Below are 19,562 nucleotides of genomic sequence, written 5' to 3'. Positions count from 1 at the left end.
CAATATTGAACCTTTTCACAATATTCTAATTTTCCGAGATACTGAATTTGGGACTTTCATTAGTTGTCAGTTATAATCATCAACATTAAAAGAAATAAACATTTGAAATACATCAGTCTGTGTGTAATAAATGAATCTAATATACAAGTTTCACTTTTTGAATGGAATTACTGAAATAAATCAACTTTGTCATGATATTCTAATTTTATGACCAGCACCTGTATATATATATATATATATATATATATATATATATATATATATATAAAAATAGAGAATGAAACATGAAATGATTTCTTATATTTTGCCTTTAAGCTTAATTAATTAACTTGCCTCTTTCATCAAGGTCTTTCGGAAACAGTCAAATGTTCCAGAGTACAGCTGCTGCTGTCCAGGGCCTGCCTTTGGCTGTGTCTGCAGACGAACCTAGAAAGAGCCCACCATTAAAATGACTGTTATGGTTTATTTTATTATTATATACTAATGTAAAGTTTAACATCTTCTGCTATATTTTATACTAATCTGGTTTTACAGGCCATGCCTTGTGGTGTTTGATTGCTGATCTACAGGGGCATAATGATAAATCAAAGACTTCCAAAAGGTCACGAAAATAAAACATGGCAACACTGCTTTTACTAGACAAAACTCTTTTACACAAGTTAGTCACCGTATCCTTTAAGCACTGGAATTGGAGCGTCTGTACATTATGCAAACTTTGAGAAACATAGTACTCATGCACAAGTTAAACAATTAGGTTAATATAGACTGTAAATAAAACACGTGGATTGAAAACCAGGGTGGACTGGAGCAGACTTTTATAATTGAATGAACTTCCCGACGTCAACCATCACCAATTTAAAATAGAGGATGATAGAAGAGAAATTGGGGGTAAAAAGGCCAACAAGGGTTATCCAGGAAACTGGTCATAAAACTCAACCAATGCGGATGATTAAAAACCAGGGTATTCACCATACACCAAGGAAGTAAAGCTGTTTAAGACTATACTATAAATTTGCTGCAGTCCCAGAGAAGGCTCCAGTTCTACTGATGATCTGATTATAAAACTAGCAATACAAAGAGTGCTGGGTTAGGAGGCTGCATGCTACAATACTTCCAAAGATGAGCAATTACATAGTATTTGCTGCTGGTAATATGAATAGCCAGAACCACAGGTGTTTGCGCAGCTTATATCTACTGTATCCTTTTTTTAACAGTTTTGTAATTAGCAGTGATAAGCAAACAGTAACATGATCCTTGCAGCAAAATATTTTACTCTAGGCAGCACATTACCAGACTTGGGTAAGACTATATAAATTGTAAAGTTGCACAGATGACATCTAGTTAATAAGGTATATCAAGTGTACTGCTGATCAGAAAGCAAATGACACGGTTTCTGGTAAATGTTAAAGCAGAAATCACCCACTGGTCAGAAAGCAAATGATGTGACTTTTTGGAAATGTTAAAACAGAAATCAAACATGTAGACACTAATGCATATTACAAGTTGAATAATACACGTAGAGGGTTATAGGCCTAGAAATAGATATAACAAGAAATAACTAGAGATCTATATTCACAACATGCTTGATTTTCTTGTTTATCATAAAACTGAACAAAATAAACAGAACACATTAAATACTCATGCAGTAATGAGATCTTTAATTGTTCACGTTTTACACATAAAGACACTATTTAACCACAAGTGGAAATTAATAGTTTAACAGATTATTTTCCAACAGCTTGGAAATGGGTAGGCATATACACATAATAAATATTACCTCACCCCTGTGATTTTTAGAAACACTGTAGTTTTCAAAATTCTTTATACATTTAACTTTCTGAATCACACTTTGCAGTGCACGTTTTTTAACGTAATCAAAGAAGCATTTTGATGCCTAGAAAAAGGGCATTTTTGCAACTTATTTTAAATACAAGGAAGAACTGAAAAATGATCTTCCTGCCCTGACAGAATCTTATTATGTTGGTTCTGCACCCAGTGGACACTGGCATCAACACTAAATTATAACTTATTCTGTATTTTAATAAATTAATCCTGCTGAAGTCAGTACGTTCAGAATAATATACTGTACCCCAGCATACAATTGTAGGATTTGTGAGTAAAAACATAATCCTTTGGCAATATTTCAGAACATAAAGGCATTATCAGTAATTGTTGCCGTTTATGATAGGTCACATTAAACCTTTATGTGTTTATGTAGACTATGAATTAGTGTTTATTGATAATGGACAAAATCAACTATATATTATTTTGCAATTATCACTAATACTGTTCACATCTGAGGCAAAAAAGTAGATTCCAAAGTGCAACAATTTTGGGAAAACCTTATTTGCCATTTCCACTTTAACTTTGCTAAATTTCAATTGCTTAATACATTGTGTTGTTTGCTTTTCATAAAACTGGTTATTGAGTTAAGCCAAAACAACTAAAAGATGGTACAGAAAAAATATAGTCCTCCAAATTATAATATCAGCCTGTTTAAGTACAATATTTTAGATAGTGTTTACATCAACCAGCAAAACCCGATTTATCTAAAACTCAAAACAGACCTAGAAGCCGGCTCAAAAGCATACCATAAAAGAAACATACATTTAACTATATTATGCTCACAGTGCAAAATTCAACCAGGGATATACAAGTAAAGTTCCCCTTGTCTCAATATTTATAATTAAGTGAGTTCCTGTTACAGTTTTCCCAAAGGCATTTGAAAGGAAATGTTTTCATTTTTATTATTTTTTTAAATTATTCTCTCTGGTTCTTTAATTTTCATTTTTATTATTTTTTTTAATTATTCTCACAGGATTTTTAATGCAGAGTCCGCTCCACGGCATATTTGTGATACAGTATAATGCACTCAATTTCACAAATAATGTGCTGCAATTTTTATTTCTTTGTAAAGGTCTGTCCAATTTTTATTTTAAATAGCTTCATTCATGCTAAGAAGCATTTGAAAGCATTTCACTTTGAAAGCTGCAACCACATATGTGACGGATATGAACATGAAAAGTACTAAAGGAAAAATGCATAAAGAAATTTCAACATTTGATATGAAGATATATGACAATGATTACTAGTAACAATCTAGAACAGCTAAGATTGAAATGACAAACAAATCATTAATGACTAAATAAAAATGATGTATATTTTTATTAAAAAGGACTTTAAAAAAAACAAAACAAACTTATGTGCAGGGACGTGCAGTCAGAGCCTCACCTGTCATCATGAAAAGTAAAAAAACTAACACTGAGAACATAAAATAAATCTGTCCACTGGTTTGTGCTATAAATTTGTTTTCTGTATGATTCCAATAACTTTGTTCATTTTTATAGTCAAAATAGTTGAGTTTGCACATTTCCTGTTCAAATACACAGGAGAAACATGAAGTGCGGCAGCGACCTGCCTCACCTCACCTCAGACTGCGCTATTCCTCACACACATTGGGTTGATGCCTGCAATTAGCGCCTGCCTGTTGCTGTCTCTCTATACGTCGCCAATATAATTTTTACAAACACATTTATTACACACCCTGGCTAATATCTTTAATGAATGTGTGCGACATATTTAGTGTTTGCTTATCGGACATAAAACCACACTGAAAAGGCACAAGGTGAGGCAGACAGTACCGTGCTGCAGTGAAGGGGGCGCATGTGACCCAAACAGGTGCTCGTTGCTGCTGTTGTTCTACCCAGAGGCGCCAATAAGTTAGCGATATCAGAAAGTCAAGTGTAGTGCGTTTATTTTTCATTTTTGTTCTGACTAACTGCCAAAATGGAAGATTAAGATTTTTAAAACTAATGGAAAATAAGGAGGACTTTTACAAGAAATTGACAGAGATTTTCGAGGAGAAGGATAGGCGCATGGACTTCCTTTACAAATAAAGGTGAGACCATAAACGGTTTTCAATTTTATAAATAATGGGATCTGACTAAGAAAAAAAAAATCCAGTATTTAAAAGGTAAATTTTGACCTTAAATAAAATATTCTTTTGTTTTTCTTGTTATCCTTATGTTGAACAAAAAAAACGAATAAAACGTCAGAATTAAAAACAACTAAATATTTCAATTAAGGTCAAAACTGAAAGTTTTTTGTTTGTACACCACTCTAAGCTTTCATTTGTATTGAATGAGTATGAATTGTGAAAGTGCAACGGCAAATTTAGAACACATGGAGGGTGCAGAGCAAATGCGCTCTCTCCGCTATAAATGTAACGTTCTTTCTTATCCAAATATGTACCTTACCTATGTGTTTGTAAAGAATGCTGATGAGATATGAAACATAACCAGTAGTCAATGTGCATGCTGCCAATCGAATAGTGAATAAGCTACTCTTTAGGGTTCATATATTTGTAAATCTGACTCTGAAGGAGTCAGTGCCTCACCAGCCATGAACCTCACCGCACGCCACTGCCTATGTGCCAGCTGTTATTGTTTTTATTCATGTAATGCTATTTCGCAGCATAAATACAAGCCTCAATTTATTTATTGTTTACAACCATTTCATGCATCTGAACCGAGTACAGTAAAGTACGGCTAAGACGGTATAATAAATCTATTATTAATTATGGGAGATACAAGTGCCATGCAGTGAGATGGATGAAGTCCACTCCTAATATTAACACATTTAAAACAAAAATGCAACTATAAAATCGTTCTAAATGGTAAAAATAAGAGCGCTAAAAAATCAATGACGTGTAAAATTGTTTATGTAAATTATTTAAATACCATGTCTTTAATAGACAATGCAGCTTATGACATACAAATCAGTTACCTATAGCTCCTATTGTTTTCGATAATAAATAAAGCACTAACTGGATTGCAAAATAAATACATATATTCCTGGCGATGACAGATACCTTACGAAAACCCTCCCACTTTCATGACTCGTCAGTGTTTATATTACAGAATTAGTCAATGCAAAGACACGTCTGTCTACAGCACATATAAACTGCTCATATTAAACGCATTTTTCTCACGAGCAAAACTTCGCCGCGCTCGAAAGTCTTCAGCTTAACTCCATGCCCACCTTGATAGTGTCCAGCGGGTGACCTGCGAACACTAAGCATACACCCCCGAAGCCACCGGCAAAGAAGTTCTTGAGGGGACTGATGTGCTGAGGTTGCTTCGCCATTCTGCAGACAGTTGGTTTCAAGATTCTAGATAGAAGAAACAGATCTGAACGGTCACGGCGTGCTTCGGGACTGCACTGGACAGGAAGGACGTTCCTTGCTCCCGGTAAAAATCCAGAGCGTCCAAGAGTCCAGTAGCGCTGCAGATCACGTTACACCCACCGCCTGATGTCACTTCCGCTCACCTTTCCCCTAGTCTGATTGCCGCCACCGACGCAGGAACTCCTGCGCTCGCATTGTATGCTGGGAATTCTAAATGTCAACCCGTATTATAATATCGACAATTGGCAGCTCTGTGAAGTAACTGAGTTGCTATCGACTTTTAAAATTTATAACGAATTCCATTGTATTTTCATTTTAAAAGAAATACAATTATGATGTAAGATTACTAGATAAATGATGATTATGAATTTGTTTAGTGGGTTTCCAGCATACTCTTTCTTAGTTTCAGTCAAAGTAATAGTATGGGGAAGTTAAAGAACCGCATGCACCACGTAGTGAAAAAGTGTTTTTCTTCTTAGTTTTGCTTGCTTCGACACGGACTTTTCTGTTACGTGGAAAGCTTAGCATCCTTTTGTAACCGGAGGTTTATTGTTGACTGTAGAAATCTAACTCGGTAATCGAAAACATGTTTGTCAAGCCTTCCGTGTGCCTTTTGCAGGACAAAGGTTATTGAAGAAGATAAGCTGGCTGGGATAGGCTCCAGCTTCCCCTCGGCCCTACTCGGGGAATAGCGGGTTTGGAAAATGGATGGATAAGCAAGGACTTTTCTTCACTTGCTTCGTACAGGCGACATTTTGGTATAGTCATCTAAAGCTATCCTTTATCTTGCCAATTTTTTCTGGTGCATTTGTTTGTTTGACGTGCAATAGTAATCTTTTATTACTTTATTGCGTTGCAAAGACGATCAAGAGTCTTAACACTTTGTAGCGTGTTGTATAGATTCCATCCATCCATCCAGTTTCTAGTTGCAACACAATGTTGTGAAGAGGTGAAGGTAGGATGCAAGACAGGAAACGGTTCTGTAAGGAAATCTGTTCATTATACTCAAAATACACCTAAGATTTACTCGCAGTATATTTTGTGATTTTTGAAATGTGTAATCTTAAATTCTTTGAACATTATGTTATATTGACTGAAGTGTAAATGTTATATCTGAATAACTACAAGTGTGCATCAGTATTCATGAAAAGAGGCCAGAATAATGTCACCTCAACACTGGGCGTTTTCCCACTGCAGGAACTTTGCTTTCAGGAACCAATGAGTTCATGCAGGATGTAGGTCCTGGGCCATTTGTGGTCCATGGCCATTTTCGTGTGTTGCATTCCGATCACACAACGAGAACTGTAACCTTTATGCAAAGCTAGCTGTTCTACCTGTCTAAGATGGGTTGAAATGTAAGTAATCACTGTAGACCTCAGAATTAACGTTTGTAGTGCACCATGCGATGCACATATATTTCTGATTTAAGCCATTTGGTATGGGATTTGTAAAAGCAGTGTTAATGTTTGTGATGCGCCATGTATTCGAATGACAAGTGAAATGCATTTTATTACTAAAAATGTTTGTGATGCATAGAGACATAGCAGCTAAATGGACACACAGACAGTTATCCTTTTGTTAAGTTGGATAGGCAGTGCAAAGTGCAGCGTGATCAGGAGTTCACAGGGGACTCTCCCACCTTTTGCTTTGAGGTGATCATACAAGAATACAGTAAATAAGATTTTTATACTTTTTTTAAATTTATAATCGTTAGTTTTTTTTTTTAATCAGCAGAAAAAAATAACATAATAACAGAGCCAACTTTATTCCATGTATTTCAATAAAATATTTGAAAAGAAAAATATTGAGTGTCCGGGAAATACTGAACTGTTCTGGTCCACAAGATGTTTGACTTACTCTCAGAAAAAATAAAAGCAGTTTTGCGAATATATGGTGTGCCAGAATGAGAACGCTAACAAGTCATGGAATTAAATAACGGTTCATTAACGGTTAAAATTAGTTTCAAGTTAGGAGGCGTGAGACCTCTGAGTTAGGTTGTTGTCTATTGTGTCATTTTCCATCTCATTATTGTTTGGCTATTAGTTCAGGAAAAAAATGAGTTAAGGTTTTAAAATTAATTTTAAAATGCAAGTCAATTTAAAATTATAGAAAAAGGAGTATGTTCAATTGGCAGCAGTAATTCTAATTCAAATATAAAAAGTGCCTGGAATGAAAATGACCAGCCACTGTGTCTGCCAGGATCTGAATTTGACACTCCTTCTAAATGGGCTGTTATGGACCAAGCAGTACTTGCTGTATTTTCTGAAATATAGAAGAAGGTGAATAGGTGAAGAAAAGTGTGTGCATTTTTTTCCATTTTTACAAGTCCACTCAGTCCATGCATTTGTTTTTTGGAAACTGGATAGGTAAAGTGATTATCTGGATAAGCGAGTGAGTCACTGTTCTAGCATTATCATTATTAAACAGTCGTCTCCTCGCCGTTAGTTTGACCTGTTCTACTTATCTTCAGAGAAGACCTTAAGACAGCACTACCAGGCACAAGCCAGAAATCTTTGGTTAGAGACAAGTCCCCCACTGCATAAATAACAATAAATTGCAATGTGTTTGAACTAATATAGTATTCATCTTGTAGGCTGTGTATGTCTTATGCAGTCTTCACTCTTAAACACTTTAGCTTCCCAACCAGAATGGTTTTAGCAAAGTAATGTGAGCCACTTTCTTGCTTAAGGCTACATCTTTCATATTTACATTTCTTAAATACTTGCATACTTTTGTACATTTTGGCTTGCTGAATATTTAACCTAAGTATAATTATAGTAACTACATTCATTATTTAATGTAGAGTCACAGAGTGACAGTGCATATCCCAGCAGCATCAGGTATGAGCGATCTCTGAACAGTGTGCCCACCCCAAGGCACACACTGACACCTGGACAAATTAAAGCTGATAGTCAATCTGATCTTGGGATGCGGGATAAAACCTGACTGCATACAAAAATTCCTTATATACACGTGGAGAAAATGCAAACTACAGACATGACAGTCAGTTCAGGAATTGAATCCAGGGCTCAATATGAATCACTTATAAAATACACATATCCATCAATCTTATGTACCATTTTTTCCAATATTGGTTGCAAGAAGTCAATGGCTGTCTTGGCAGCATTGGGTACATAGCGGGCATTGATTCATCTCAGATCACATTAATGAAAAAAGTGGGTTATTTTAGAGTTATCAGAAAACCTAACATAAATGCTTTTGTGATGTGAGAGGGAAGGTGGAGTACTTGGAGGTAAATCCGAGTAGTCAAGGAAAGAAGTGCAATTTATACTCAAGTAGTGCCCTGCCCTGATTTTGAACCCAGGATTATGAATCTATGGGTCATACCACAAACGACTGCACAAATGTGCTAACCACAGTGAAAGACAATTTGTGAACAGAGGGTTGATGCTTCTTGTTTGCCTACAGGCAGAGTTTTCAGAATTATTTGGAGGGAGAGATGAATTTCAGTTTATAAACAAGGTTTATAAGTTGGCAAAGTTATGCATTAAAACTCAAATGCACTTGCTACATTAAACTAAAAAATATAATTTTTTCAAGATACAAGGATTATTGAAAATTACAGAGCATAAATCTAACCTGCTTTCTTTCTCTCCTACCTATATATATATAAAAGGCACAGTTGACTGATTTACTCAATGACTCACTCATCAACATAAACACAAATTCCCTTTTAGTTTAGTTTATAATGGAAAATGTAAATATCCCAAATCTGAAAAATGCTTTGATTGACTTGATTGGAAGTTTTCAATAGAAAAAAGAAAATTAGCCAACATATTTTTTCTGTATAATTTTATTTTTTCTCAATATGTATTAATCTTCTTCTTTTGGCTGCTCTTGTTAGGGTTTGCCACAGCGGATCATGTTGTTCCATATCTTTCTGTCCTCTCCATCTTGTTCTGTCACACCCATCACCTGCATGTCTTCTCTCACCACATCCATATCCCTTCTCATAGGCCTTCCTCTTTTTCTCTTCCCTGGCAGCTCTATCCTTAGCACCCTTCTCCCAATATACTCAGCATCTCTCCTCTGCACATGTCCAAACCAACGCAATCTTGCCTCTCTGACTTTGTCTCCCAACCGTCCAACTTGAGCTGACCCTCTAATGTACTCATTTCTAATCCTATCCATCCTTGTCACACCCAATGCAAATCTTTGCATCTTTACAGTTTCGTGTAAACTGGACATTTTTGTGCGTAAACCCAGTATTGAGTGTCTTTGATCTTTAAGCCCTCAGAAGGCACGGCATAAAAACACCTTCATTCTTCTTTAACGGATGCAAACACATGGGCTCAGGAGTGCATTGTTACTAAACACATTTTGTTGCACCATCTATGAAAGGAAGCTATGCTATGTAAAGCAGAAGCCATACATCATTCAGCATCAAGAAATGTTTGTGACTGCTTTGGACACAAAGAGGAAATATGTGGAAAAAATGGACATCATGTTCTCCAGGCCAAAGAGAAGACAGATATTCCTTTTTTTCCACCACCAATTTCAAAAACTAGCTTCTGTCATTGTATATGTGAGCATTAGTGGTCATGGCAGGGTAAACATGCACATCTGTGAAGGCACCAGTAAGGCTCAAGGCTACATACACATTTAGGAGCAACTTGTGCTATCATCTAGATGACATCTTTTTTTCAGCAAGACAATGCCAAGTCACATTTAGCGCCTATTACAACAATGTGGCTTCACAGTTGGAGAGTGTGGTCTGTCTGCAGTCTAGACCTGCATCCTATAGAAAGCATGTGGTGTGTTCTGAAGCACAAAATATGCCAATGAGGACTCTGGACTGTTGAGCAACTGAAGTCTTATATCAAGAAAAAAAATGGGAAAAAATCCACTTTCAACATTACAGCAATTAGAGTCTTCAGTACCCAACCTGATATAACAGTGGTAAACGCATTTCTGCCCCAACTTTTTTTGAATGTGTTATGAGGCATCACATTTATAATTAGTGTTTATTTACCAAAATTCATTACATTTATTAGTTTAAACTTTATTTACATATTTTGTATTTGTCCCATTTTCAATAAATATGAGTAAAAGAGCATTTACAAATCACTGATTTCTGTTTTTACTTGCATTTTACACTCTGTCTCATCTTTTTTAGAAAAGGAGTTGTATTTAGGGTACCAACATTACCCAGGGTGTGGGTACAAATTGGCAATCTGTGCAAAATTTGCAGGAGATAAGTTCAATGATGTGGATTTGCATTCTGGACAAACACAGGTGGGGGATACGCAGTGCTGCCTGAGGTTGGGGAACAGGTTAAATATTGAACTAAAGCATAACCTGCGATTTCTCCTGTAAAAGTGGAGAATCTATGCATAGTTTGGCAGAGATAGGTTCAACAGCATGTCAAGTCAAATGGTTTTATTGTATTTTGTGCATATCAGACAAACACACAACCACACATTCAGCTTTATATATTATATATGTATTTCAGATAAGCAAATCATTGACAGTTACATTTTATATGCTGGCTATTTCCCCCATAATAAAGTATGGAATAGTGAAGTTTAACAAAAATTCCACTTAAATTTATTCCATCTATCTATTATCAACCCCCTTAATTCAATTCATTATGTTTGGCAAAGTGGAATAATAGTTTGCTGTGTTTCCTCACAGATCCATTGTACTAGGTTTAAATACATTGCGTGGGGTTGGCACATTTTCCCTGGGGGAGTGTTTGGGTGGGGAGTTGTTCCTCCAGGTACTTTAGAGCCCTACCCATTCCATAAGACGTCTATGTTGGGATAATTGGTTGTTCTGAATTGATTCTGTGTTGGTCCTGTAATGTACTGCAGCCAGGATAGTCTTTGGTCACCTATTACCCTGAGTTGGTTAACAATAATAGTAGTTAATAATTCATTACATTTATTTAGTACTGTACTTTCTTATTACTCCAAGTGCTTTATATAGAGAGTGGGGAGCCACTTCAACCACCACCAATGTGTAGCACTCACCTGGATGATGTGATGGCACCCATTTTGCGCCAGTTTTCTCATCACACATTAGCTATTAAGAGGTGAAGGGTGAGAGAGACAGTTAACTAATAAGGGACAGGGGATGATTAGGGGGTCTGAATGGACAAGGCTGTAATGGGCAATTTAGCCAAGACATTGGGGTACACCTAAATCTTTCTGAAAGATGCCCAGGGACCTTTTATGACCACAGAGATTCAGAACCTCGTTTTACATCTCATGCAAAGGATGGCATCAATTTTTACAGCATAGTGTCCCCGTCATTAGGATCCACCCACAGACCACAGGATAAGAGCCCCCCGTTGGTCTCATCAATAACTCTTGCAGCGGCATCCCAAGCTTTTCCTAGATGGTCTCCCAATCATGTACTGGCCAGGCGCAAACATGTTTAGCTTCAGGCGGATTACCTCTTCTGAAGTGCAGGTGGTACGGCTGATAAAGTATGTTGACGACAATCAAGTTATGTCACATAAGGTTATCTGATTTGGGTTTCCTGGGTTCATGATCCAACGTAGTCACTGTCTTTGTTGAAGCTGAGAATTTAATCTTACGTCTGCATTGATTTTCTGAAGAAATTCCAGTTTCCTTGCATACATCAAAATTGTAAATGTTAGATTAACTGACTAATCTAAATATGCACCTGAAAATGTAAAATCTATTGGACGACTGTCAGTGTGTTTGGAGTTAATGGAGTTGTCATTCTCTGTGATGAATATGCTCATTCACCCCATCTTAGTGTGGACTGCAGTGAATTTATGTCACTGTGTTTGGAATGGATTAAGTTGTCATTCTCTATCTGTGTGGAGTGTGTTTGTTCACACCCTGTGTGTGTTTTTTTTCTTCAGTTACTGCACTTTTCTTTCTTTCAAATACCTTTTTGCCAGATTGAGTCCTCTTAACTTTGTGAATGAGTAGTGAAAATGACTGGTGCTCAGTCTTTATTCGCATTAGCACAATTGTCTCCAGCTCTGCTCAGCCTTTTACTGAACTATGGATAGTTTATTAACTGTGTATTACATGTGTGCAGTATGGCAACACAGCAGTGCAGTAGGTAGTACCACTCCCTAACAGCTCCAGTGCCCTGGATGTGAATTCTGTGCCTGGCGGTGTGGATTTTGCATGCTCTCCCAAAGCCAAGGTAGGTTTTCCTTAGGCATTTCGGTTATGACCTCCGACATCCCCAAAAAGGACCTGTATATTTTAACTAGCGATTATAAATTGGTCCATTGTGAGGGGTCCTGCGATGTGCTGCTGTTTAATGTCATTATTGTTACATATACAGAGTCTGATGTTCAGTCCAAGCATATTTCTTGCTCCCAGCGCTGCTGAATTGGAATAGCCTTGAATAAGACCGTAAAGTTGCTTTACGCACGTGTTCCGTATGGCTGATTTCCTTATTCCACTGCTAGAAATTCACGTAAACGTCGCCTGCCTTCGAAAACCCGCCTTCTCCATTGGACACCCCGCCCTCCGGATGTGACGAACGGCAGTAGTGCCGAGTTCCGGTATTCCCTCTGCGGCGGATCGGCTGCCAGACCGAGGAGAGCTCAACGCGTTGAGCTGGGATCAAGTGAACGCTTGTCCGCCGCCGACAGACAGCAGCGGTGAGTGCTAAGTCCCGTTCAGCCCGCAGGTCAGGCTCCTGGCCAGAGACAAGCGGGCAGCAGATGTAGGAGGCGAATGGTATCGGGCGGCCTTGTTTACGTGCCAGACCGGGAGACTTAAGTGGGGGATGGCCCTGGCGTCTGCTCTCAGCTCTCCTGGCTGAGGAAGAAAGGACCGAAGATTAGGCTAGTAGAAGTCCTTTCAGCCGGAAACTAGAACAGTGCTGATTTTGTCACTTGTGTATAAAAGTGGGGTCAGCGGCGTTTAGCCTTGGTGATCAATCAGAGGAACCTAGCGATTACAGGTACGAATGCTGAATTTGAAGGAGAGAAAATGTTATAAACCTGTCCACAGGGAATTTAGTCCAAATAACGAGAGGTGGGCCGAAATAGTAATGGAGCTGTGCAGTTGAGATTGAGATAAAGTTTAAAATGGGCTCAGTTTTGCACTAGAGGGCTACTCGTCTCGGAGATTAAACCTGTGTACATGTAGAAGTACCGAGACGGTATGAATGACGGCATGTGAGAAGCTGATAGGGACTAGAGAGCTATGAAATGCAGAGTTCAAATGATAGTGTGTTCGAAGTGATGCCATGGACTGAGTGAGCTTTGGGTGGTTAGACGTGTGAGATCTTTGGAGCAAAATCTCTAGAGGGGAGGGAACTCGACAGAAGTGGAAGGTCATGCAATTTCTGTGACGGATGTGACCTTATTGCTAGTACAGCAGTGCGAAAAATGGGAGCATGGCTTTCTCTTGAGTCTCTGTCAAGAACGATTGATAAAAACAGGTCATGTGGTCCAGGGTTCCTTTTTTTTGGACAACAACTTCCCCTTCTTACTTTGAATTAGAAAGTCTTTCCTGTCATAACCTTTTTAAACCTTTACAGTGCGTTTTGGAAAAAAAAAGTACCAAAATGAAAACCTTAAACATGACACTGTCCAAGTTATAGCAGGGCACACAAAAAATAAAAAGGCATGTACCAAATGCAGCTTAGTTAACGCATGGGCACAGTACTTCCATGTAGATTGTATTGGAAAATACCAAAAATGTAAATGGTCTTTCAGCACCTGTGTTTATAAGCATACAGGAGTTAAGAACTACCACTAACATGTAAAGGCAGGGCAAGAAGCCAAATAGCGAAGAGACAAAATAACCAAAGAACAACATTCTGAATAATGTAACTTACCATTATTATGGCCGTGGAAACATACTGACTAGATTTAGGTGCTCTCTTACCCCTAGAATCTGTAAAATGCCATTGAATGTCTAATGCACCTGTTGTTCTTTTTATGGAGCATATGCTTCATTGGTCCTTGCATCAAACTCCCAGGCAGCTAACAAGTCATATAGAAAACAAACGTATGTTCTTAAGACTTTAATCATGTGGCTTGGACGTGCTTCATCCTTTCCTTTCATGGTTTAGTCATTCAGTCGTCTTATTTACTCTGGAAAATTAAGTTACAGTTGGGTAGAATTATAGCAAGCCTTTTATTAAAAATAATGTTTTAACTAGAATGACTCATATTTTTCCTCTGTCCCATTTGTATTTCTTAACTTGCGTTCCATGTATCATAGTGAATAGAATTTCAGTATTTAACAAGGACAAAACGTGTAACACTGCACACTCATCACGCGAAATGACAACTTCCTCTCAGGGATTAACAAAGTATCTCAAATAAAAAAATTAAAGTGTTCACCTGCTGTTACTTAATACTGTACAGTTTATTTTGACAGTGCTACATGTGAACATTTAATGTGTATATTTTGTGATTTTATGCAAAGTGATTGACAAAGTGCCTTCTACAACTAGAGCATTGTCACTTTAATGTGGTCACCAGCACACAGTGTTCAGCTGAATTTCTTACCCATCTTTCTTCAGTCTACATTTGTTTGATGTGCAGTACAAACAATGCCTGCTTTTCAAGGGGATGACATATTGGTGCAGTTGTTAACTTAGTTACTTCTCAACTTCGGAATTGTGGATTCAGATTTCATCCCAGGCATTGTCTGCGTGGAGTTTGAGTGTTCTCTTTGAGGCGGTTTTTCTACCCACATTTCATTTATTTTCGATTAATTAATGATTTTAAATTGTTGTGCACCATACTTGATAGGTGCCCAGTTGAGAGTTAATTTCTTCCATGCATCTTATGTTGCTGTATAGGCTTCGGCCTTTTGACCAGGAGCTGGGGTTGGTGGTCTAAATACCAATGAATAATTGGCCTTATAGAGAGTTCTTTTCTGCATCACACTTTTTGAAGATGCCTATGTCTGCTTAGTAATTTACTCCATTTTGTTGTGTTGCTTTACGGAATAAGTAAGAGACATGCCATTCAGGTAAAACTTAGCAGACTTCTCATTTTAATTACTTTTGGGTTGTAGGAGCATCAAACCATTAGCAACACATTTTTGAAATGTTTGTCTTGCCGAATGTATAAATGCTATGTATTAACGAGCGAGTTCTACTGGTGGAGATGAAAGGGTGACAGACACACTGACCATATATTAAGTTTGTATGTTTCAAGCTTAATAATTTTTGTCGAGATGCTTGTATGTTTTATCATTGATCTGCATATTAAGAGCTGTTCCATTCTAATATTATATTAGGCATTTCAAAACTACAGCCATTCTATTGTGTTATTGCTCTCACCCCTGGATTTTTTATGGATTGCATTTTAAATGTCACACAGGAATGAAAAAATGGCAAAGCAAATAAAAATTGATTGAATCAGTGATTGTAAGGACATTAATGCATGTCAGGGATCAGAAGGGAATCATTGCACGGAGCAGTTGCATGCAGGCACCACACTGACACACATCTGTTGTTTGCAAGTCAAAAGATGCACATTTGTGGGGAAAGAATAAAAACTAACGGCCTATTATAAACTCCGAAGGTGTATGTCATAGTACAACACTTGTTACAGTAATGTAGTGTGCTAATTGTGTGGAATGAGTTTTCTTATTTGACTCCGTTCTAGTATAGAGGTAACAAATAAATTAACTATTTTCAATAAATCTGTTTAGTAGTTAATGTACAAGATAGCCAATGTTTATTATTATTATTCTTATTTTAGAGATAAACCTGTAGATTGAAATAGCCAAGTAAATATTTCTTGCTTTATGGAGGGTTCAGTACATGTGTAAATGCTTGAAAAATAAATTAAGATTTTGCAGAGTTAGCCAAAATGAAGTACCACATTTCTCATGGTCATTGCGCAAGGTACAGGCAGCCAAGTGGGTTGGGGTAGGGGTCCTTTGGTAGGCGATCCCCTGTAGTTTTCAGTCGGCAACATGCCTTGGTCTGGCGTGCACCGTGCTTTTGCTGTCGAAACCTTTCTTCAAAAACAATTAATCCACCATCACTACACAACGTGCCTTCCAAACGCACTTCAGCATTCCTACTAACGGTGACGTCCCAAATCGGAAAAAAATTCTTCAGTGGTTGGCTAAATTTAGATAGACGGGTACAACATTGAACAGGAAATCTCCAGGCCGTCCTCGGACTGTACGAATGCCTGAGAACATCCAAGCTGTCAGGGCTGTCTCCCAGACGTTCAGTGCGCACACATGCTTCTGCTTTACTCATTTCCAACACGTCTTTGAGGAGAATTTTTCATGAGGACCTTATTTTCCATCCATACAAAGTTGATGGTAGTGTAGGAACTCACTAAGAGAGACTGGGAGAGCCGTAGAGAGTTGTGCGCGAACATCCTGCAATCCGTTCATCGACATGTCTTTGTCATGTGCAGTGACAAGGCACATTTCCATTTGAATGGTTGCATAAGTAAGCAAAACTTTCGTTATTGGGCTGAAACCAACCCCTGTGAACTTCATCGGAGACCCCTGCACAGTGAGTGTGTTACAGTTTGGTGCGCCGTTGCAGAATTTGGTATCGTAGGCCCTTACTTTTTGAGGAGAGGGGATCAACGGTCACCATCACATCAGAATGTTACATTGACATGCTAGAGAACTTTTTGCAGCCCCCAACAGGGCGAAATGGATGTGGTGGATACCTGGTTTCAACAGGATGGAGCAACAGCTCATACGGCATGGGTATCCATGCAGGTTTTGTGGGAGATGTTGCCAGGGAAGCTGATGTCGGGTGGCCTTCATGTTCTCCTGATCTCGCTCCGTGCGATTTCTTCTCAAGTTGAAGGTATGCACACACCAACCTCAAAACCTTGAAGCTCTCAAGGATGCTATTCGCCACGAAATTGCTGCTATTCCCCTTGAAATGGTCTCAAAGAGTGTATCGCTATTGATGGCCACCACCTTGAAGACATCATTTTTAAAACACAGTGAAAAAAAATCGATTTTGTATGCCCTTTTTTGTGTCATAATGAAATTTACTTTATCTTGAAGCGGTTTTGTAGAATAAACTTATGAAACGTGGTACTTCTTTTTGGCTCACCCTGTTGTTCATAAGGTTTTATATGTTAGTGTTCATTAAACTTTACCTTTAATTTAAACATACTCGCATAATGTAAATTATTTCACACAATTTTAACAAGGAATAAGCAATTTAAAGGTAATTTGGAGAGCATAAGAACATGAACAAAAAATCACTAAACATTGACCAGTAACATTTATATAAAAAAGTACAGTTCACAAAATCAACTCCATGAATGTAGATATAGTATACTGCTAGATACACACGTCTTCTGCGTGGAGAAAGTAAATAGTATATGTTGGTAAATATTTTACTGTAAACTATTTGTTATGCATGGTAGAATCTGTATAATACAACAAATAAAAATGCACACATCCTCACGACTGGATACTAGTTATGTGTGCATTTTATCTATGAGCTGTCATTAATGTTGACTGGATGACAATGTCACTGAGTTTATGTACTTCAGTTTTAATTTATTGAAGAAAATATTGTGAATATCCAGGGTGGTACTCATTTTTTTGCGAGGACACCTAGATGCAGTTTGCTTAGTTATTATTTTATTCATGCTTTATATCTTTCCTGGTTATTTCATAAATGAAAACAATAGGCCTTTCTCCTTTTTTCCCATTCACCATGAATCGACCGGAACACTTGCAATACATAAATGGCCATGCGACTCTTCAATTCCACCCGGGGTGGGGGGGCTAAACATTAACATAATTCAAAGTTATTGTCTGTTTTTACCTACATTTTTATTACTGTTTAATTTAATGGTTTTTTTTTTTTTTGTATCAGTATGCTGCTGCTGGAGTATATTAATCCCAAGGGGAAATTCACAAAGATCTATATCTATCTATCTATCTATCTATCTATCTATCTATCTATCTATCTATCTATCTATCTATCTATCTATCTATCTATCTATCTATCTATCTATCTATCTATCTATCTATCTATCTATCTATCTATCTATCTATCTATCTATCTATCTATCTATCTATCTATCTATCTATCTATCTATCTATCTATCTATCTATCTATCTATCTATCTATCTATCTATCTATCTATCTATCTATCTATCTATCTATCTATCTATCTATCTATCTATCTATCTATCTATCTATCTATCTATCTATCTATCTATCTATCTATCTATCTATCTATCTATCTATCTATCTATCTATCTATCTATCTATCTATCTATCTATCTATCTATCTATCTATCTATCTATCTATCTATCTATCTATCTATCTATCTATCTATCTATCTATCTATCTATCTATCTATCTATCTATCTATCTATCTATCTATCGCCTTAATTCCTGGTGCTCATGATCACAACAAATGTCATATACACTATGTGCATTCATGGTAGCCGTAACTGACTGTATGAGGGCTGCTCAAACTGTTTTGCATCTTCTGCTGTGTTAGTGTGAAGTACAGGTGGAGTGACTAACAGCTTTCCTCATCTTTTCCTTGGCTAACTGCTGTGAATAGCAAATGAGCCTCTTGATATATGTAAACCATGTGGACTACATCGTCAACATCATATAAACAATATTATCAACAGTGGTTTGAAATTTGAAGGTCTTTGGTGTTAGTGAATTACAATGCTTCTATTATTTGCTTGTTGTTTGATAATATGGGTTATAGTGATGTATTCAAGTTATATCTCCAGTTTGCAGACATTTTAAATTTGTCCCAGACTGAATTAATAAGTTCAAGATTTTCCTTGGAACACTGGATGCAGTAATGCTTTATTTCTGAAATTTCACTCACAACATGCCAACTTTAGGCCACTACTAACATGCACACTTTAGGATGTATAAAGAAGTCTGAGGCCATTCAAGAAAACCCTTGTTCATGTGGGACAATTTGCAAAGGCTGCACAGAGAATACCAGGGCTAGGATTGGCTTCCTGTGACAGAGCGCCACTAAATGCTTCACTAAATTGCAATCCACAGTGACAGACGTTTTGTCCTAGAGATGATTCCACGTAATAAGCAGAGAATACTAATACAATACCTCGATCCATGGAGCTTCTTTTGTTAAGCATGCCATGGTTTTTTGGCCTTTTTGATAATTTAAACTTTTGATTTTGATTTGTCTGTGCTTTTGGATGCACTTTAATCTCAACTTTTCTACCTACTAGTCTGTTGTGGTGCCTTTCCTACATTCTAAATGCTATCATAGGCAAATGTTTGTGGTAGTTCTGAGTTTTCTTTATTAAGACAGTTTGAAAGAGATGCGCTGGGAAGGTCATTATGCTTATTAGCTCTGCTTACATCTAGAAGTGGGAAATGACATATGAGGAGCTAGTTGAATATCTGGTTTAGGGAACCTAGAAACTGTTTCCCTCTCTTTTGTTT

The 19,562-nt window shown here is 37.3% G+C and overlaps 2 protein-coding genes across 3 annotated transcripts in view; one reads left to right on the top strand and one right to left on the bottom strand.

Moving 5' to 3' along the window:
* LOC114668763 (mitochondrial carnitine/acylcarnitine carrier protein-like) overlaps positions 1-5,325 on the bottom strand; it is a 68,567-nt gene extending 63,242 nt beyond the window's left edge. The window contains exons 1-2 of one of the 2 annotated variants that reach the window (XM_028824688.2): positions 5,041-5,325; positions 334-426 (exon numbers count right to left, since the gene is read on the bottom strand). In XM_028824688.2, the coding sequence (XP_028680521.1) occupies positions 334-426; positions 5,041-5,145 (198 nt within the window). In that variant the 5' untranslated portion in view covers positions 5,146-5,325. The remainder of the gene's footprint in view (positions 1-333; positions 427-5,040) is intronic. The other variant, XM_028824689.2, reaches the window with a different exon arrangement.
* A 7,323-nt stretch (positions 5,326-12,648) lies between these two features.
* The window catches only part of arih2 (ariadne homolog 2 (Drosophila)), a 38,053-nt gene continuing 31,139 nt past the window's right edge, over positions 12,649-19,562 (top strand). The window contains exon 1 of the mRNA XM_028824234.2: positions 12,649-12,800. The gene's annotated coding sequence lies outside the window, so the exon portion shown is untranslated. The remainder of the gene's footprint in view (positions 12,801-19,562) is intronic.

Source organism: Erpetoichthys calabaricus, chromosome 18, assembly GCF_900747795.2.
Source record: "Erpetoichthys calabaricus chromosome 18, fErpCal1.3, whole genome shotgun sequence".
Lineage (NCBI taxonomy): Eukaryota > Metazoa > Chordata > Cladistia > Polypteriformes > Polypteridae > Erpetoichthys > Erpetoichthys calabaricus.
The sequence above is the reverse complement of the archived record's forward strand: the minus strand, read 5'-3'. Positions and strand labels throughout refer to the sequence as shown.